General features: G+C 38.2%; 3 protein-coding genes across 7 annotated transcripts in view; 2 read left to right on the top strand and 1 right to left on the bottom strand.

The window, feature by feature from the left end:
* The window catches only part of LOC112452891 (cadherin-99C), a 36,436-nt gene extending 24,202 nt beyond the window's left edge, over positions 1-12,234 (top strand). For 4 of the 5 annotated variants that reach the window (XM_025013331.1, XM_025013333.1, XM_025013332.1 and 1 more), the window contains 16 exons: positions 428-577; positions 842-1,060; positions 1,372-1,566; positions 1,744-2,031; positions 2,237-2,554; positions 2,907-3,047; positions 3,489-3,773; positions 4,753-4,926; positions 5,429-5,638; positions 6,174-6,305; positions 6,392-6,508; positions 6,591-6,989; positions 7,452-8,080; positions 8,827-9,057; positions 9,670-9,899; positions 10,228-10,547. In XM_025013331.1, the coding sequence (XP_024869099.1) occupies positions 428-577; positions 842-1,060; positions 1,372-1,566; positions 1,744-2,031; positions 2,237-2,554; positions 2,907-3,047; positions 3,489-3,773; positions 4,753-4,926; positions 5,429-5,638; positions 6,174-6,305; positions 6,392-6,508; positions 6,591-6,989; positions 7,452-8,080; positions 8,827-9,057; positions 9,670-9,899; positions 10,228-10,547 (4,038 nt within the window). Of the gene's footprint in view, positions 1-427; positions 578-841; positions 1,061-1,371; positions 1,567-1,743; positions 2,032-2,236; positions 2,555-2,906; positions 3,048-3,488; positions 3,774-4,752; positions 4,927-5,428; positions 5,639-6,173; positions 6,306-6,391; positions 6,509-6,590; positions 6,990-7,451; positions 8,081-8,826; positions 9,058-9,669; positions 9,900-10,227 lie in introns of all 5 variants that reach the window. The other variant, XM_025013328.1, reaches the window with a different exon arrangement.
* Positions 12,235-12,927: 693 nt separating this feature from the next.
* Positions 12,928-18,500, top strand: LOC112452892 (CD151 antigen-like). Its single transcript, XM_025013334.1, has 10 exons — positions 12,928-13,418; positions 13,539-13,623; positions 14,723-14,805; positions 15,175-15,387; positions 15,507-15,701; positions 16,212-16,334; positions 16,804-16,857; positions 16,926-17,018; positions 17,104-17,187; positions 17,741-18,500. Exons 3-10 carry the CDS (start codon positions 14,758-14,760, stop codon positions 17,801-17,803), a joined length of 873 nt encoding a protein of 290 aa, XP_024869102.1. The 5' UTR covers positions 12,928-13,418; positions 13,539-13,623; positions 14,723-14,757; the 3' UTR covers positions 17,804-18,500.
* Positions 18,501-19,520: 1,020 nt separating this feature from the next.
* LOC112452898 (carbonic anhydrase 1-like) lies at positions 19,521-21,222 on the bottom strand. The gene is made up of 5 exons (XM_025013345.1): positions 20,922-21,222; positions 20,543-20,812; positions 20,090-20,346; positions 19,721-19,945; positions 19,521-19,655 (listed from the first exon to the last, which is right to left on the bottom strand). The coding sequence occupies exons 1-5, from the start codon at positions 20,977-20,979 to the stop codon at positions 19,536-19,538; spliced, it is 930 nt and encodes a 309-aa protein (XP_024869113.1). The 5' UTR covers positions 20,980-21,222; the 3' UTR covers positions 19,521-19,535.
* Between the last annotated feature and the right edge of the window lie 214 nt (positions 21,223-21,436).

Here is a 21,436-nt window from a genome sequence, read left to right as displayed (position 1 = left end):
AGAGAGAGAGAGAGAGAGAGAGAGAGAGAGAGAGAGAGAGAGAGAGAATACGATATACAGTAATAATAATATAACGAGTTGAAGAAAATATGCATGATTTGTTAAAGATAATTTAAATATAGTCTAGTGAGGAGGTGTTAATTATTTAAGAGGAATGAAAGAAATTCTTTTACTGTAGATATAATAAATAACTAACGAAAGAAAATAAATAACTTGCGAATGCAATTATAATAGGAACATTTATAATATAAAATAATTAAATATACTTTGAAAGTGCTGCGCAGCCAGTACGATAAATATTTCTTATAAAGTACGAAAATTATAAAATGCAAAATCCTTACTTTGTAGTTGAAATCTTCGACGTTGTTCAGAAAGTCAATTTGAATTTTCCTTGTCGCGCTTTATGTTGCAAATTGTTTGGTTACAGGATCGAGCGAGAAACGTCTCCGAGAGATTCACATCCACGACCACGCTGACGGTGAACATACGGGATGACGACGATCAGGATCCGTCCTTTATTTATCAAGGCTGTATGCTTTCGGACGGCGCCTGCATCAATCCAGAATACTCGGCATCGGTACTTATTTTTTTTATATCATTTTATTATCATGTTGTACTATAAAAACAACTGCTGCTCGAATTCGAGCGCGTGTTAACGGGGTGAGAAGATTATTTTAACAGGGCGTTTCCCTGCCCTTAAAATTTATAGTGCTGAAAAATTTAAGTGTAATCGAATACGCGCGCCTAATCGGCCGCTGATATCTCACTGCTGAAATTCACGTAGCCAATAAATCGGTTGCAACCGGTTCTGCAAGAGCGATTCTCTTTTTCTCTCCGTCAGGTATCGAGCGGAGTACTATCCGGCATACTCAATATCTCGCCCGAGAAAATACAGGCGGTCGACATGGACAGTATAAACGCACCGATTCACTATTCCTTCCTCAGCGGAAATCCGCCGAATTACCGGGATTTCTTCGAGATCAATCCTAACACCGGGGCGGTGAAGCAAATTAAAGCCGTCGACACGACAGTAACGAAGAAGTTCGATATTATTATTAAGGTAAATATTAACGTTGTATTTTTATGTCACGCTGAAAGAATGTTTAAATATAAAATTTTGAATAATTTAGAATTATTCCATATAAGAGGCTAAAGAATACAAGAAAGTCTGAAAAATTATTGTCTATATTATTATAAGTATTTTTTGTCTTTCAATAATATTACTAATTGATTCTTTCACGTTTAAGAAAATAATTACATTTGAGAAAATAACGCAAAATTTCTCGTTACAACGCGTATAACTTAAACTTTTTTTCCCAAATTTGTGAAAAACGCGTAATAATTAGGCGTTTTCTTCTTCTTTTTTTTGAGGCGGTTGAAGTGTCCGAAGCGAAGCGGTCGGCTACTGCCAAATTAACAATCACCGTCAAGCCGGTCGACAGCAATCCACCCGTTATAATAGCGTCAAACATCGAAGGTTTCGTCGACGAGAACGCTCCGATCGGCACAAAGGTCATCGATAAAAGCGGGAATCCCATTGTGCTCACCGTGTCGGATGCTGATCTGGTGAGTCTGATCCCGTAGATTCTATCGGTTTCTATTTAACGAAGCGCGACTGAGGTGCGAATCAACCATTTAATTTTCTCCATTGTTAGCGGATAAGACCTGTGTCACGCTGATGAAACTCGTGTATTTGAAGTCATTGGCTTTTTTTCTAAAAAAAAAAAAAAAATTTGTTTCTAGGGACCAGACGATCCGAAACCGACATATACTTTCGAGCTGACGACGAATTTCTTTGCGATCGATCCGTCCGGCGTCCTTGTCGTGAACGAGGAGAATTTGGACCGGGATCCTCCGAGTCCCGGCCGCTTCCGATTTCAAGTAGTCGCCCGGGAGAAAACGGGTGTGGCCGCGTCGTCGCCTCTGTCATTTGTCGTGACGTTGAACGATGTCAACGACAATGCGCCTCTGCTTCCAATGATGGCACCGATCACCGTTCAAGCGGGAGAGACGAAGAGACAAATAGCAAAGGTGGTTTTCTTATATTTTAATTGATTAACAATTTTACATGTTCCAGTATGATAATAATTTTGAGTGATTTGAAGGTTTCTACATTTGATACCTTTTTGGTACTTCTCACGATTGTCAGTGATTATTGCTTGTCGATACTCCACAATTCTTTCTCACGCTTATGAGACTTCAGGAGAAAAATTTAATTTTGGTTAATTTTACACAGGTGGAGGCGACGGACAATGACGAGGGCGAGAACGCCGAGATAACGTACAGTATCTATCACGTGTCGAACAACGGCTTGCAAAAGTTCAAGATAGATCCGAAGACTGGAGTTATCGAATCCGTGAGGAAACTGAACGCCGGCGAACAGTTCAGCATCACGGTGCAGGCCACCGACAAGGGTGGCAAGTACTCGCAGACAATCGTCGAGGTGAACGTCATTCCCGGGCCCAACACCAGAAGTCCCGTGTTCCAGCAACCGGTGTACGAGGTGCAAGTCAGCGAGGGGGCCTCCATCAATTCCACAGTTGCGACTATCACTGTGAGTATCCTCGATGTGATGTCCATCTCGTCGATGTTTTGTTTTAAACTCCAACTGCTCTAACAGAAGCACAGTATCTGCTCGATATGTACTTCATTGTTTTTTTTTCCTTCGTCCTTTTATCGCGTTGATGAAGCATCCGATCTACGTTTTTCTATTTACACTAATTTTTTGAATTAACATTTTTTTTCGAACTACTTATACACAAGAAACATTTTCTACAATTAATTATTATTTATTAGAATGCGTATTTTTCTTTTTCGAATTCGATCCGAATTGTATCTCTCTTTTTAAAACAACGGATTTTTAAACGATCGTAATCGTAATATAGCGTTACTAATTAATATTACAGGCCATCGACCCAGAAAACGATCCGGTGTCGTACTCGATAGTATCGGGGAATGACTTGCGTCAGTTTTCGATTGGCGACAAATCAGGCGTTATTACCGTTATAAGGAAGTTGGATAGGGAGGACCTGACCCGGTATCAATTGGTAAGCCGATATCGTCAAACACCGTAGCACGAACTTCCTACACTCTCTACTACAAGCCAATGCACTTCTCGCTTTACGCCTCTTTCTACCGACAGCTTTTATCTAATCTAAGGAAACATCGGTGTGCCTCTTCCTCCGCTTGTAAACGAGTAACTGTGCGAAATCGAAACACAACGAGTTCTTAACTTTCAGTGCACACCCGATCCACTTATACATATACTTTGAATAAAAATGTAGAAATTTATATTTAAAATATTTAACATCTTTTATATCCAATTTCTTAGAGTTCTTGTAAAAGAACAGTATACTAAAATCTTATTGATTGAGTCATCCAAATATTTTTATTATTGAAACGATTCGCCACTGTACATGTCGTGTTCTACTAAAATTAGAGTAAATTAAAAGCGGAATGTAATGCAATGACATTATTGGTTTATGTAGTTAATAAAGGCCGAGGATACCGGCGGCCTGTACAGCACTGCGACGGTCAATATCATGGTCACCGATATCAATGACAAGAACCCCGAATTCGTGGGTCTTCCTTACGAATTTACCGTTAAGGAGGGCGAAGCGCGTAAACTAATCGGCCGCGTGCATGCTGAAGACGCCGATGAAGGTATAAACGCCGAGATCACTTATTTCGCACCCGATGATATTCCTTTCACCGTGGATCCTGAGACCGGAGATGTTCTGACAAAAATAGTGTTGGACTACGAGCAGAATGACGTGAGTAATCTTTCTATTGTTCTTTCAGCTTTCAATATAAAAATATTGAGAATAATAGACTTATATTATTTTTAACAACGTTAACTTGAAAAGTACTCTATATAAGTACTTTGATACTTTTCATCCTACGACTTTTTCATGTGAGAAAATAATTTCGGGATATTTGAATATTACAGAGTTATTAGAGATAATTGAAGAAGTTTCAACAGTTAATGAGTTTTTACGTTTTGTTTGAATTTGTGAAAAGCTGTATCAAATAATGCGTAAAAACTAACACCATTCGTTATGGGTATAATTCTGTAGCTTAATTTTGGACTTTCCGGGAACGGTCTTTTGTCGCACGAGAGTTATAAAGTGTGATTACAACTCGAGAATGCTTACAATGAAACGGTATAGTTTATACTCGGATTGCGAACAGTTAAATTACAATTGTACTATTGTGTGCGCCTGTGTGCATGAGACAAAGAGAATAGGCAAACTGTATGTCTGAGTTAAAATTCGCGCGTATTTTATTTGCGGAAACGCAATGTGTAAAAAAAGTCCAATGATAATTTCATGTAACAATGTATGCAATGTGATAAAAACTTTTAATTTTTAATTAATTACATTAGTAGTCATTAAAATCGTTTTATACTGTTAAATATTAAAGGATGAAATTTAAACCAATAAGTTAAATAAACTTTGAGTTTTAACTCCATTGGTTAGTAGTTTAGTAGTTTAGTTAAATTAACATTATTTTAATTTAATATTGGAGCAGTGGCGGTCTATAGGAATGGTAAAAAATGACTCAAATTGAGTATAATTTGACACAACGAACTTAACGGTGCAAGAATGCGTGATTTGTACAGTCAAAAATTTTCATTTTTATTTTGATATTCTCTTGAACTTCAGAATTAAATTATAAAATAAAAATCAGTAAGTTGGACGTAATAGTAAATAAAGAACGTAATAAAACATGGTATTTGCATAAATTGCGTAGGAATACAAATTCGTAGTAACTGCAAGGGATGGAGCTCCCGATTATCGTTTGGCAACCGCGACAGTCACAGTTAAAGTCATAGACGTCGAGGACGAGGTCCCAGTCTTTCACCAAAGCAGTTACGAGGCACGTGTCAAGGAAAACGTGCCTGACTACAATGTAATTCAAGTCACGGTGAGTCGCATGTTAAACCATACTAATACTACTAATAATGTCGTCTTTCTTCGATTGGAAAACGTGTAAAGCGATAGAAATACGATAAAAAGCAATTCGTTCGTCGGATTAATTTGTCTATTCGTATCAGTTCCTGCGATTTAATTTAACGAGGATCGAGAATCTCGTGCAGCAACGCTGATAGATTTAACGTGAATCTCACATGCGAGACGTTCGCGTTAAGATAAAGCGTCCTCGCGTAACACGCCGAGTGTGAAATTAGTTCTGAAGTGGATCATAATAAGGTGAGATGTAATTTCATCGAGAACGAATGACGAGACTTCGCTCGAGGAGTTGCGAAAGTTCATCGGATAATCGAGACGTACACTCGTCCCGACTCGGACGAGATATTCGCGTTACTCGCGTCGTCGACGATTCCCATCCCCCGCCGACGAAGTGGAAAGGACGAAGTGCGTCCTAGCTCGTCTTACTCGGGTTTTGAAGCTAACGCGATCATTTCTAGGCCGATGATCCGGACACAAAGAAGCAAATTACGTACATGATCAAGCAAGGGGATACCGAACTCTTCAGCATAGACCCGAAGACTGGAGTAATAAAAACTATCCGTGGTCTCGATTACGAAAGCCAGAGCCAGCATGTGCTTATCGTGGGCACCGAGGAGAACACCAGCGATTTACCTGGCTCCACCACTCGCGTTGTTATTAATGTTCAGGTATTTTTTATAAGTGACTCTTTGTGGTAGTTGTCAACATCTATCATCGATTTAATACTATCGTTCATTGGCGCATCATATGTAACATACATGAATGCCACTTTTAGAATATCACATTATACAGACAGCTCTTATATAAACTGCTGTCGATTTTTATTTATTATATTTCGCGTGAGAAGTAATTAATTTTGATAAAGTACATTTCGTTTTATTTTAATAAAATAAATTTTCTAATTAATGATCTAGAAGATCTTATCTAATTAAATTAAATATATATACATGACACAGCTATAGTTGTTCAAGATTGTTAATGTATTCGTGTATTGGAATCTTTAAGATATTAAAACGGGAATTGATTATCTGTCACAGTCTCAGGAATTAATCCATGGAATTAATTTAACGGAACCGGTTCATGTTGAGCGCATTAATATCATAATCAACGATTACCCTATCATTTATCGTGCTTCGACTACTTTTAATTTAACTGTATCTTATTACTCGGCGCATTAATAACGTTCTAAATGCAACGTGGCAGGATGTGAACGACATTCCACCGGTATTTACGTCGGTACCGCGTCCGATTACCCTGGACGACGATGTCCCTATAGGAACGACCGTAATCGATCTCGTTGCTGCAGATTCCGACGGCACCGCGCCGGGAAATCAGGTAGGTACATTCTTCCACGCACGTTTTGACTTCTTTGTTCCTAACTCGCAAAGAGGAAGATTTTTCACCGAGCTCGATGCCCGTAGGTTCGATACGAGATCATCGGCCGCGGTATCGCCAGCAAGTACTTCGTAATCGATCCCGACAACGGCGTACTCCGAATACGAGACGACTTACGCAAGGAGACCGACTCCGAGTATCAGGTATTTGATCTTCCGTATATAATTCGACGCCGCGTCTAGCTCGCGATCTGCCTCATCTACGCAGGTAATTCCTTTTTCCCAGGTCGATGTGCGTGCATACGATATGGGAGAGCCGCAATTGTCGTCCGTGACGACTGTGCCGGTCTACGTACGTCACGTGGCAACGGTACCGCCGGAGATCGGTTTGGGTTTCGCGGAGAACTCGTACAACGTGGAGGTGCCTGAGGACGCGGGTGACAACACGCTAATAAAGATAATCACCATTATCAACAGTCACGCACACGACATCACGCCGCTCAGGTGTGAGATTTACAGCGGCAATGAGGAGGGCCTGTTCGAAGCAAACGTCACGGAAGAGCGAAATTGCGCCCTGAGACTGAAGAAAGGAGCGCTGGATTATGAGACCACGGAATCTTATCAGATTAAGATCAAGCTGGAATCGCTCTCGGGTCTTTTAAATTCAGGCAGAAATACGACGATGGTAAGACTCGATAGATTTCTGAACTTGCCGGCGCTTGAAGCACGAATTCTTATAATCGGGATAAAATCGTAGCCGCTAACACAAACTAATATATCGGAGATAAAAAAATTCAAACATATATAAAAGATATAGAAAAGTTTAAGTTACTTCTCCTGCAGATGTATTAGCATTATTGCTTCAATTAGAAATCTTCATGTAAGAGTCTATTCAGATTACGCAGATTACGCAGGTTACGCAGATTACGCAGATTTTACGCAGAATTTTTAGATACTAAACTATCTGTTTTATCTGTCATTATTTAAGCAGAAATTATTTTCACACATTAAACTTATATAGAGAAGAGAAACAAATTAAAAAAAATCTAATTTGTGAAAAAAAAACAACTCGTTACATTTCACTGCAAATTAAGTATCAATTTTCATTTGTCTCCAATTGTAAGAATGAAAACACGTTTGGTCGCAGGTGAAGATTCAGGTGCTGGACGTAAATGACAATAAACCCGAGTTTATCTTCCCGGAAACGAGTCAGAAGCTTACGCGGGGACGTTACTTTGCGGCAATTCCGCGCACTGCGCAATTCGCGTCTACCGTCCTACAGGTGAAAGCTCACGATAAAGACAATGGCAAATACGGCAAGCTGGAGTACAAGATTCTTGAAGGGCGAGGCTCCGGTTACTTCGCCATCGACGGCTCCAACGGGATAATTAGGACAACGGCGACGTTTGATCACGTGGATGCATCTGAGCTTCCTTTCAAGTTTGACGTTCGCGTGCGCGACAACCCCAATTCGACCGACAACTATAATTCGATTGTCGCGCCGGTGATCATCAATCTTATCGGGGAAGAGAACCTAATGATCCTGGTGGTGCAGGACGCGGCACCGGACGTCCTACAAAAGGAGGCTGGCAAAATAGCGGATGTAATCGAACAGAAGAGCGATCTGCTAATTGGCATCGATAAAGTCGCGGTAAGGAAGATTCTCACGAAGAACGGCACCATCGAGATGTTCCCGCAGGACTCCGACGTGTGGTTCTACGCGGTTGACCCGGACACCGAAGCTATTTTGAATAGAAACAGCACTAAAGTACAAAGGTACGTTTTATGGAGAATGTGCGCATGTTAAAAAAAATAATAAAAAAAGAGATATTTTATACAGTTTTTTTGAAAATTAATCTCTAAAACTCCGTTCGGATTTGTATGTAAGAGGAAGATTACGTTGGAAATTTGAGTTTTTATTGTCACTTTTTAACTCTTTCGTTTTGGTATTATATACGCTCAAGCCACGTGATTGTCTCACATTTATTTATGGAACCGTATTACGTAATTACTGCTATCCGCAATGCTCACGTTGCAATGTGTTTTCACATGCTTTCGTAAATGGAATATTGCTGTTTTACTAGTTTAAAACTTCTCAGAATTGATAGTCACATAATAAGACATTGCTAAACAAAAATCTTTTATAATATTACTATAGTTAAATAAATTAAATATTTTGATAAAACTCTTTTTAATTCGACTGTTTTAACACGGTCTAAATAAATTGTTTTCTTGATTGCGATATTTTTAAATTATTTGTAAATACAATGTGTACTTATATATATACATATATATATATATTTATCAAATTATAACTCTCTCGCTAAGTTTTAGTGTTTTTAAATAGAATGGAAGCTTTATCGTAACTTAAATCAATATGAAACTAGATCGAGTCTGAAAACCTATCCGTATTTAATAATAAAAGACACGTCTTCCGCGCGTGCACCGAAAGGTCAATTACGACGTTTAATTGCATAACATTTGACCGTTAGCAAATATTAAAAGCGCCGAATTTTCGACAGGTCCATCATGGATAAATCGGCCATGTCAAACATTACCTTTGACGTATCCACGTTAGTGCGGGCAAATGCCATCGACATTCATGCACCCGTGATGCCGTCTGAGCCAGTGCGAACTCAAACGGCAGTTGCATTCAGTGGCGAAGTATTCCCGTACGCGCTGATCATCATCGCCTGCGTGATCCTGATCCTCGGCATTGCCGGTATCATATACATATGTGTTTCCTGGTCCAAGTAAGTATTTACATTCGTTTATGATTTTAATGCTGAGATAAAACTAAGATACAACGCGCCATAAAACGATTTTTATTATAAAATTCATTGAAATGATTAATTGATTAAAATAATAAAAAATTATATTAAGTTTCTATACCCAATACTTATTACGGATGAGAATATACTCATGCCTAATTAAATGTAATAAAGATAACGTTTTACGAAGATTTTTTAAAAACTTATCTTGCGTTGGATATGCAAACTCAAAGTAGTAGATATTTATATTGCACTTTTTGCATGTTATTTCAATAAAAATTTTTGTATTCATACACGCGAATTAAAATGGGGACCATCACATTATTCTTACGGTCTGCATTATTATGATCGCATAGTGTTGTTTCATGAGTGTGAATATTCACTTGACTCATTAAGTACGAGTCATGCAAATTCATACTGCTCTTCATTACCTTCATTAGCTTTTATTGCGTTTTCCGCTTTGGATACCTTTGCAAACACTTATTGCATCGACGTTGCGTGATAAAATAGTCTTTCCGGGAGTGCTTACTTTTGCAATGGAAAATTTAAAGTTCTCCGAGAGATTCTCATCGTAAAAATGCACTTTTTACGTAGGTATAAAGCATACAAGGAACGTATGCAGCGCATGTACGTGGTGCCGCGGTACGATCCCGTCTACGTAGAACCTAATTTAAAGGAATACGAGACGCAGGTGCTCCAGATGAGCGTGCCGGTCGACGACAATGACAGCTGCAACGATTTACAATTGGACTTCAGCAACAAGAATCACGCGTTTAGCTTGGACAACGTCAGTTACATCACCAAAGATCACGGAGACAGTACTGGTAATTCAAAATAAACATAATACGACTGTATAATGCAAGCTAAATTTATCAAAAAGATTTGTAGATGAAAATGACAGAATTTGAGATATTCTGCATTTGTATCTTCTTCTGCATCATTACTTGCAATTAATTAAAAAATATTAAAAGAAGTAAATGCAACTAAAGACATATTTATATTTTCTATAATTTGTTAACCGCATTAATCTTCCTTAAATCAAAATTATTTTATTTAGAAGATTATAGCGCAACGTGAATTCTTCTTGAATAGTATGTATCGTTTATATTGGATATACCGAAGTATATAGCGAATTATGTGCTCTGTTTTAAGGTCAACAAAGTCCCGTTAGCTCCGAAGCGGCGACCACGGCGCGAGCGTCCAGCATCGTCGGTAATCACGGCGACACCAACATCCATTCCCTGCGACGGTCCACGCTGGGTCGAAAGAATCATAGCGCGAGCAATACAAACACCCTGAACAATCGCGACGCGACACCGGTACTTAATCCCCTGTACAATCATGGCGATGATCTGCTGAGCCCTAGTCCGTCCAACGACAATGTCACCTTCAGGGAGAGGAAGGATTACTCGCATCTCGGGTTCACGTATCTGGGCGAGCAAAGCCCCGTGGAGACCACGACGGAATTGTAAGTTTCATGATCCGAGGGACGACGTGCGAATGTCCGGTCACTTTAAAGACTGTCACCGAATTATACATATCCGTGAAAAATGAAGGTTGAGATCCTATAAATCCTATAAATGATAACTTACAGCATCCCGTAACTTTTATTTTGATATCGTATACACGAATAACTGTGATGGACATTATTTCACATCAAAGTTCAATCGATATAGTAATTTAAATGTTGAAAAATTTCAAGTCCCATACGTAAAAATACTGTCGACGAATATTGTCTCGCATTCGCGACATATATACGTAAAATCAATGTTCACCTGCCCTTCGTCCGCGACAAGCGGTTAATCGTTTTGCATTTAATTTTGACAAATGCGTGAAACGTGACGGCGAATGGATTCGAGATATTCGACGCCACGTAGCTCGCATTTTTCTCCGATGTGTTAAGCAACCCTAAAGCGCCATACGAGGAGCATATGAAAGCTTATAAATATAGTTGAATGACTTCGTACCTATATGCTCTTCCTTTCATATGTCATCTTCTGAATGTGCACCGATGCCGATGCCTGCGTGCTGATTCAGCACGCGCAACGTAGCCGCAGAATTCCCGGCGGGGACACATTCTAAACGAGTTGCTCCGCATGTGATATTCATAAAAGAGCGGTGTCGCAGCGTTCAGACACAACGGCGGAACGAGGCCGTGAAAATATTGCGCGTAAAAGGAGACTGAAAAAAAAAAAGAGCGCGGATATCCTTTTAGAGCTAGCCGATATTCCGTGTGATTTACTTTCAATCGAACATCGCATTTTCGCGTTGAAGCCGATAGAGCATCGCCGACAAATTGCAAGATTACGAATAATCGCAACACGCCTCGAGAGTTAAACTACTGATTACTGTGACTGCATAGAGATACGAAAACATTGCCGTGCAATAATCTCGAGTCTTGATTAATAACTTCGGAGATGTTTTTCGTATTTCGCGGAGACTCTCGTCCGTGATGCGTTAATATACATTTTAATTATAGAGAGAGAGAGAAAGAGAGAGAAGGATGAAGCAAAAATACCACTGCGGCTCGAATCGTAGACTTAAGATTTGAAGACGAAGCTGTATTATTTGTTACATTGTACGAACGGCGTGTATTTGTGAATGTATGTCTCTACGCGAGTCTCGGCTCGCGCGACCTTGTAAATGATCGATCCCGATCGCGTTGTGTACTATAATATTTTCTTTATTTATACAATCGCAAGTTTGCTCATGTCATTACAATTGTAATCACAATTACTCGATACGATGACGATGGTGCATACTGTTTGTACGTGATCGTAGGGATATCGTGAAGTTTTATGGCAGCCAGCTGCGCTTCCACCGCGACTCGCTCGCCTTTTTGTTCACACGACCGCGCCGGCGGTAATTAAACGACTGCCATGCGGAGAACGCGTCATCGACACCCGTTACGATATAAGTGGCGGAGTGCGTACTTAATTAGGCACGTGTAATTGTCCATTTCCTCTACGTAATTTCGACCACGCTGTTCGACTTTGTGGATCGAGAGGTCGACAGATCCGCGGGAAGACGTTGAGGGGAGTTAAGTATGATACGACTTGATTGAATGTATATCTCTAGTCGTATAATAGCGGGCGTCCACTGCCGTGCAATTTGTAAGCTGCGTTTCATACTGACAATGAGAGAGAGCGAGAGAGAGAGCGTGTACGTGTTACAAGTGTTCTCTGATTATAGCGTTGATACCTTTACTTGTAGTTGTATAATATTTAAGCGCGAATTCTGTAAAAAATTGTTAATACTTAATAATAAATTTATTATATTTACATAATAACGCGGGGGTTTTTTTTATACAACGCCTCGCAAAATGTTCCTTTTCACACAAAGCAAACGAACTGCGCACCGCTGATTTATTATGTAAACGTTTCAATTCAAATTTATTCTCAACTTTCCATCTAAAATAGATGCAAGTTTTGCGTAATTCCCACGTAAGATATCTTTTGTACTTTAACACGCGTGAATTGTATCTTTAGGAGAGGGAACGTGTGCGAAATAGATTACGTTTTATCCTCGTAAAATTACGTAGCTCATTATATTGTGCTGATAATATCTCTTAACATTTTACACGTGTCGCTGACACGTGATACGCCCTTCGACGAAAGTCCATTTTAAAGTCACGTAACCCGCTCGAAAGGGAGCACAGGAGAGATTACCGCTTTTTAATTAGAATAGGTATATCATTTTAATTAGAGCGTGGGAAATTATATTTTGGGCTACGTACGATAAATTGCTCACTCACACTCGGTTTGGGGAGGTGAGAAACGTAATTGTGTCGGTGAAGCCCGTCGACGGGATCGTTCTGGGAAGCGGGTGGGTCGGCGGGTCTCTCCACCATGCCCGGCGATAGAGCGTCGGCGCCGCGACGGCAGGAGCCACGCAGACGCATCTGGACCGGCGTCGGTGACGTAGAAACGAGAAACGAGAGGAAAGAGCGAGATCCGGAGGCAGGCTCTCCGCCGTTTTGACAAGTAACGCGCTCACGGACTGTCCGCGACGGTGAGAGCGCGCTCGATCGCGATCGCAACGCGCGAGAGATCGCTCATTATTACGAGCGAGAGATAGGCAGCCACCCCGTCCACGCGCGTGTACGCGAGTAATTACCGGAGATATTTCATCGATCCTCCGACGTATTGACGAGTAACAGGCGGGTGCGTCGGGTCCTCCCGTTCCGCGCGACGGCGAACACAGCCACACAGCGCGAACACAAAGCAGCTCGAGAGCCGCGCAAATCTCGGAGCGTCCGAACGATCGAAGGAACGATGACGTATCGTCAAGGCATCGCAAACCACCTGTGAAGTGTGAACCGACTCGGAAACGTCAAGACCCAGGTATACAGTCTTTGAGGATTACGAAATGTGCATCCGCGTTACGTGATCCCTCGTGCAACTGCGTGTGCGACGCTGCTTGCAAAATGCACGACGAATTATAATTGTGTAATCGTGTTACAGTTACGTTGGTGAGAGAGATCGGAATATCAAAAGCGAAGTGATAGACATTGTAATCGAGAAGAGTGAGCTAACTCGTTCGTGACAGGTAAATGTTTGTATACAATGTTACACGCTACGTTAGAATTTTCCATAACGCTATTTCAATAAAAAAATAGGAGAAAAAATATTAACGTTATTTTATATTTTTTTGCTTCTGCTAATATTTAAATTTAAGAACCATAAAACAACTTTTTGAAATTTTATTCATCGTGTTATTTTGAAAGCTATCAAAAACAATTGCAAAAAACACTTCCTCTGTAGAGATAGTTTGTTGTGAATATTTTATTATATTTAATAAATAAATGAAAACAATGAAATTATTAAAATAGCATCAGATACAAAATTCTAAATTGTGTTTAATACGGAAAAAATTAAATAGTTAATAAATGGCGCTTATAAATTTTCTCTTTGAAAAAAATAGGAGAAAAAATATTAACGTTATTTTATATTTTTTCGCTTCTGCTAATATTTAAATTTAAGAACCATAAAACCACTTTTTGAAATTTTATCCATCGTGTTATTTTGAAAGCTATCAAAAATAATTGCAAAAAACACTTCCTCTGTAGAGAGCTTTTAAACATATAATGAAATTTTAAAATAGGAACAAATTAATCTACGAGATTTTTTTTCGTCACGTTCACCAAGATTGAAGAAGAAAAATGCTTTTGAATATTTTAAACGTTTTTAATAATGTCAAGGAAAATTATATTCAACGCTAACTGGCAAAAATCATTTATTTGTGTAACTCGCACAATTTTTTACACAAAGTTACACAAATAAATTGATTTTTGCTAGTTAGCACCGAATATAATTTTCCTTGTTATTTACTCACTGGCGAAGAAAAGTTCTCTTTTTGGTTTTTAAATGTTTTTATTAGGAAAGATATGTAGCTTCCCTAAATTAGAGTTAACATTTAAACGCAATTATTATCAATTTTTTAACGATCTATTTTGCATTGTCTAATCACTATATCAACGTTTGAAACGATAACAGTTGTAGAATAGACGTGATTGAAACATTGCACGTTATTAAAAATATTTAATTAAAGAAAAGTTTTAATACGGGTTTAATATTTCTATGACAAGTTCTATCACGTTCTATTACATATATTTGAGCTTACAACAGGTTGTTCTGTTATTTTGCAGATTGATGACTAATTGGAAGATCAGGGATAACAAACATGAAGTACTTGAAAGTCGCGTTGTTCTTGTTCAATCTATTAATATGGGTAAATAACACGCATGCATATTGTAACATTATAAATTAAGTTTAGAAATAGCGACACGTGCCACAAACACCTAGACGCAGATGCTCAAACTATAAATAATTCTCGCGTAATTCTGTAGAGAGAGAGAGAGATTCTTGAGAGCGCGAAACAAACGTTTTTCGTTTACTCTTGGATTGTCTCCTCTCGCCTGAGTTAGATTCTATCTGAGGAAGGTGGCGGAGAATTATTTCAAGCGTCGCTGAAATTTACGCGACGCGACGTTCAGGAAAGGAGTCCCCTGGGAGGATTACAGAATTACTATCTCGCCCGTCGCGATAAGGGAAAGAATAAGGGAACGTAAAAATCACCCCCGGCTTTTCTTTTCGGCAGTTGGCTGGCTGCGCGGTGTTCGTTCTAGGCACATGGGTGCTCCTGGAGCCCACCAAAGGACACATCCTCAATCTTTTCGTGTCTGATGTCAAGCCGCACGAGACTATTAATCTTATAGCTTACAGCCTCTTCGGGCTCGGCACCATCGTGCTCACGGTCGGCTTCTTCGGCTGCCGCGCCGCGCTACGCGGAAATCAATGCATCCTCGCCACCGTGAGTGAAACGACATTTTTATTACCTCCGCCCCGCGGGGCGCGCGTATATATACCATTATAGATTACGGGCCGGGTCAGGGTCAGGGAATGTTTTTATCGGTGGTCGTTTTCCCGCAGTACATGAGCATGCTGGTCGCGCTCATCGTCACGGAACTGGTGACCGCCGCGATCGGCGGGTTGATGACTTTCCAGATCCTGTCGGACCTGGAGGAGAGGCTCACCAATAAACTGGCGGCGCAGTACGGTCACGATATTCACGATCCGACCAGCGATATCCCTTTCAGCAACAGTCTGGACTTCGCGCAGTACAAGGTGTCGTATCAACCGAACCGATCGTTCGACCGACCGTCCATGCTCGTCGATCTTTTACGGCACGTTTTGTCATTCAAGAACCGCTTTTTTTTTTAATTACGCATTCTTCTGCGATATATTCTTGATTTTTCTATATTGTAACTTTTGGTTAATTCATTTTGCGTATACAATTTTTATTAATTTTTATGAGTTTTGTGACAGTGATGATGTCAAGCTCTGGATATATTTTTTTCCCCAGAAAAATCACACGTCGTAATCGCATCTGTGCACGACGCTTTACCGCGATGACAATACACTTTTTCTTTATTTAAAAATATTACGTTTAAAAATGTTTCGTCTCATTTTTCCCGCAGCATGTATTATACCGCGGAAGCGCGCATGTAAATTATATGTTTCATGCATGATGGGTTCGCATGCGAGAGAATAGAGATGATGCTTTGTCAGAAATCGTCTGCCCGATGAGACATTTTCGCGATGGTTCGAAGAGCCACATAGATGATTCCATTGCAGTTTAATTGCTGCGGAGTACACGGCGATCACGATTACAATGGCACGGCTTGGTGGAGGGACGGTCAAATCTCGGGGAGCAAGAGGCAGGTTCCCCTTACCTGTTGTGTTCTCAAAAATAGCGAGGTACTCTATACGTTTGAATTAATTGGTCCTAAAACAACGTGGATATCGAAGTTTCGAGAGTTGAAAGAGCTCACAAAATATATTTTGAAAGCACAATAATAAAAAAAGACACAATAATAACCCAGATAGCAGAGTGGCGTCAAATGACGTTATAATGCCGTCAAAGTGACGTCTCTAACAACAACAATTCGTCACTTTGACTGCACTATTACGCCACTTGACGCCACTCTGCTATCTGGGAAAATATAAGTCCACGTACATTATCATTATTGTCTGGATGTCTCTTTTGAAAATAATATAAATTGTGAATTATATATGTACACATATATCTCGATATCTTTATTATTTCCTAAATAATTTTATTTTTATTTGTTTATCTTATTTTAAACTGTGTTCATTATCTTAAACGTCTAGTCAATAAACTACGACTCACGATTTATTAGTAAAAGCGAGAGCTTCTGTCTTGCAGAATAAAAATACAGGCAGCCCGATGAGCGTTGTTTCGAGGGTGTTCCACAAAAATGTGAGTAAAATGTCAGCGACGTAGCGAAATGTATGAACCTTATGTGAGTAATCTTTTATCGCTGGCAGAACGAGAAGCCGTGGCTGCATCCGCTGCCAAAGGATGAGGCCGCGTGTCAAGTAGAAGATGAAGAAGGTCACGAGGGATATAGGCACAAAGAGGTACGCATTGTACCGCGAGGTATTGTGTATATCGCTGCGTGTTATACATTGCTACATAATTCAAATGAACGACACATTTTCTCAGGGGTGCCTTGGAAAAGTCACGAACTGGCTGCAGTGCGAGAGCTTCATGTTAGTGTTTGGCGGCATGGCAATGGCAGGAATACAGGTAAATTCTTTTATTACACAGAAAAGAAAAGAAGTGTTAAATCAAGACTTATATTTTTGTATATAAGCAAGAATCTATAATCTTTTTATACGAATTTCAACTTTTTTTCTTGATTAAACTATATAAATACCTTCATTCGAACAAGTTTTCTTCGTTTAACGCAATTTATGTCTCATTTTAAGATTATAGATTTATAGATTAAGATTATACATTTATATACGAGAACGTAAATCTTGATTTAACACTTCTTTTTTTTCTGTGTATTTTTCGCAAACTTTTAGAAGAAACTTTTAGAAGAAACATATTTATTGAGTCAAAGAATCATGATTTTATTTAAGAAAGTGCTTTTTTGATCTTTAAATTTTACAAAATGTCTTTGCAAGGATTGTATTGCATAGCTCAAGGTACAATTCTTATTTAAATTTTCTATCTTTTGAATTTTCTATCTTTCTTCGAAGAATAGATTTATTAAATTATTTTCTTAAATAGCTTTTTCCTTTATGTCTTGTGTATTTTGTGAAAAAGAAATAATTAATACAAATGCATTTTTCAGACGTTCGGGATAATAACGTCCGCTTTCCTCTGCCGGACAATAAGAGATATGCAGGAAGAATGATCCAGGATTCGTAGTCTCAATGAAGTAAAGAGAATGTCGTGGCACGTTCAATCTTTACATTGACAACTTTGGCAGAAGAACCATATTCATTTTGTATCTTCGTGTATCGCTACGTGAGAAGATTTCCGAAATTTGTTTCGATTATCTGTGAGTCGGGACAATGATCGGGATTTTCAGCAAAGGGAATACCGCGGGGAAGAAAGCAATCTAAATATTTGTTCTATTCTACAAGGTGTCTGTTCATTGAGAACTTCGAGAATAACTGAACTTCGAAATAACAATAAGTGCTACGCTTAAGTTTAGATCGATTTCCACCTCTGTGCGCGTTTTGCTGCCAATCAGCAATAATGTGACCAATACACCCTGCTGTACATATACAATAACATACACGTCTGTGTCGTGTTCAATCTAACAGTCTAACTAATACTAAGAAATAGCGATGTTACAATAATATCGCTGGTGTCTCACGACGATCATCGCCGGAGCTTGGATAGCAACGTGGAATTGTTATCCGTGGCGTGTCCTGTTGTCTTCTAAATACAAGAAGGATGGATATATGCGTTGCGTGCGTGAGAACTTTCGAATTATTTTCTTCTTTGTGGACAATTTACCTGATTTAAGAAACAAAATCATTTTTCGCACAAAGTACATGTGTTTGTACATGAATTTTTAAAGAAATATCATAATTTTTAATGAATAAGAGGTTTATGTGAGTATACTTAGGGGAGACTGAGGCTGATTGATATATTCTATTATATGTATATATATATAAAAAAAAACAGACTGCTAAACAAAGTTAGTAGTCTAGTAAAGAAATACGTTAAAATCATATAACGTTGATCCACTTTGACTGACATGAGTTTTCAAAGTATGTTTAACTAGCCTAGATTCTTAGTTATAACCGAACTAAACGGATTAAAAAGTTTCATTTACTCAGTAACGTATTATTAAATTTTTACTTATATATTTCTACTTTATAGCCTAATAATATATGTTCAAGATAGTAAAATAATCTCTGTGTTTCGAAAACTTAAGAATATATTACAGGTTTTAATCAATCCCAGCTTCTCCTAATAATTGTGTACATTAGATCTTTATAGACATTTATCATCCATTTTGAAATGGGTGATGCACATATTCAATATTCTATATATATATAATATATATATATATATATATATATATATATAGTGTATAAAAATGTGTTATATATATTCTTTAAGGGGGAACGCTTTCCTCTCTCTGATAATAATTTTCGAAGAATGTATTATTATAACTTGTGCCAAAAGAATTTCGTACAATGACACAATCAGTAACACAAATTTTAATATATTTTTATTTTCTCAAAACACTTGGCAAAACGAATGTCCTGCGTTTATAGAACGCACCCTAATGATAATAAAGATGTTGTTCTCTGTGTAAAAAATTGTTACTTATTTTATGTTTTACATAAATTTACATTTTGCACACTAAAGTTCTTCATGTTTAAAATTACCCATTTACAGAATAAATAGCTGCATTGTTATGAGCAGTTATAATTCTTAATTTCAATTCTTAACTTTAATTTGATAAATTTCATATTCGGTTAAATAGAACAATATTACCATATTGAATATGGCATTAATTTGACATACATGGCATAAATATATACTGAAATTAACATATAAATAAGAAGATAAGTTTTCTATATATATGTTTGATTACTTAAACATTTTGATAAAGTAATTACATATCAATTATGCAACAAGCTTTCTTCATAAAAGTAAACATCACGGTCGTTCAACGGTTGAACTGGTCGACAATTCAAGAGTAATGGGCCTTCTACTGAACAGATTTTTCGAAATTTCTCCATCTGTAGCAGAAAATTATATTAATAACAACAAAGCCGACAAATATTTTAGTGAAGTATGATTTTACCTGAGATGAGGATATAGCAATTGGTTCTTGCTGCACGATCCATGTAACAATTTCACTGCAAGGTGGCTGACTAAGAGAACCGCTGTACGTATAATAATCTCTGTCAAAAGGCGCGAAAATCCACTCCAACGGAAAAGGAGGTATGTAAACTTTAGATCCCGGACAGGCAATGCGCCATAAATTGCTCACGATGTGATCCAAATACGGATTATCCGCGTCATTTATCTGCATCGTTGAACATATCGTAATAAGCGAAGATGATTATGACGATTCAAGTTTAACAAGTTTTACATTTTGCCGATGCATTAATTTAATTTTATAATACTCGTGATAAAACATTTATATTATCCGCTAACGAAATAATTATACTTGAAGGAAGAACGAAGCGATCACTATTCCATCTTTTGCTCCAAGCGCAATTGCGTCCGTTGGCGATTTAATTCCACGTTTAATGTGAATGATCTGTAGTTCCATAGGAAAACGAACGTAGTCCAAGGTGTGTTCACTGCCCTCTTCATTTGACGGGCCCCAATGGAAGAGAACGTTAAAGAAATCGTATGTATCGGTCAATGGCCCTCCTTGAAGCTGTGGCCATGTGGCGCTGGTCCAGAATCCTCGGAGTATCACTACATGTTAACGTAAAACATTGTGTAGTACAGTATATAACTTTAATTAGTTTAATTAGTCTATTTTATTTTTTATGCCATTATTATTCTGCTAGAAAATTTACGTTTTATTTTATGCCATTATTATTCTAGTAATATTAAAATATATTATTAATATATTTTTCAATTTGTTTGCTTATAGAAAATTGATGTTTACCAGTATGGCCATCATTTGCGATAGTCATCGACAGAGGTCCACTATTGTAATTGCTCCATCGAAGTGGTTCAGATGGTTGCACAACTACGGCGAGCCTAGTGGTGATATTAATAGGCGATTGGTTGCTACCAGTGCTCTCAGGATATAAATCTTTCCAAGTATGAGGACCATTCTGATGAGCATAGCCGAATGAAAAAGCTGGTGGGCGGTAGTCGTTTTCCATCCATGAAAATAATTGCGTCCAATCCAAAATTTCAGTTAATAATAGCACTAGGAAAGAAATTTTATTGTAAAAAATGATATTAATAAATATAAAGCTGTAGGCTATTATTATTTTATAATTAAATCGGCGCTTTTTGTCTCTCTATAAGATACGCACCCATGAGCAGAACGCTGCTACACGCGACCATACATTCCGCTAACGAGAAATCTAACATTTTTATAATGAAGCTTTACTCGACATTTGTAGTTTAAAAAAAAAGTTCAGGTTTGTTAAGACCTGCGTGCAATATTTCCGACGTAATAAATTTTTAGGCGAGCAGTATATACTTGACAATTTGCCCAGTGTTTCATACCGCATAATAATTTCTATCAAAAATATTTATGAAAGTATAAGAAATAAAATGTGTGGAACGTCAAATGATAAGTTTTACTAAAAATTGATATGAAGTTTACTTCAATTTATAAAAATAGTGTGAAGGTAATCCTATATATAATCCGTAAGCAACTTCTTTGACAATTACTTACAACTTGTTTTCAGTAATGTCATCAAGATGACTGCAATATCAATACGTGGAAACTAATACATTTTAAAAGCGATGGAAACTTAATTTTAGATTTACTTTCCGTTCAATAACTCTATATCGTGATGTACAAATGACATCCAAATCTAAA

This window comes from Temnothorax curvispinosus, unplaced genomic scaffold, assembly GCF_003070985.1.
Source record: "Temnothorax curvispinosus isolate PA1 unplaced genomic scaffold, ASM307098v1 QBEX01003805.1, whole genome shotgun sequence".
NCBI lineage: Eukaryota > Metazoa > Arthropoda > Insecta > Hymenoptera > Formicidae > Temnothorax > Temnothorax curvispinosus.
This window is presented reverse-complemented; position numbering and strand designations above follow the sequence as displayed.

Bases quoted from the DNA above. Each gene is read 5' to 3' on its own strand.
- LOC112452892 (XM_025013334.1), top strand. From the start codon at position 14,758: ATGAAGTACTTGAAAGTCGCGTTGTTCTTGTTCAATCTATTAATATGG. The intron at 15,388-15,506 runs GTGAGTGAAACG...GTTTTCCCGCAG, and splicing joins ATCAATGCATCCTCGCCACC to TACATGAGCATGCTGGTCGC. The intron at 17,019-17,103 runs GTACGCATTGTA...ACATTTTCTCAG, and splicing joins AGGGATATAGGCACAAAGAG to GGGTGCCTTGGAAAAGTCAC.
- LOC112452898 (XM_025013345.1), bottom strand. From the start codon at position 20,979: ATGTTAGATTTCTCGTTAGCGGAATGTATGGTCGCGTGTAGCAGCGTT. The intron at 20,813-20,921 runs GTGCGTATCTTA...TTTCTTTCCTAG, and splicing joins TAGCAGCGTTCTGCTCATGG to TGCTATTATTAACTGAAATT. The intron at 19,946-20,089 runs GTATAATTATTT...TCAACGATGCAG, and splicing joins TCGCTTCGTTCTTCCTTCAA to ATAAATGACGCGGATAATCC.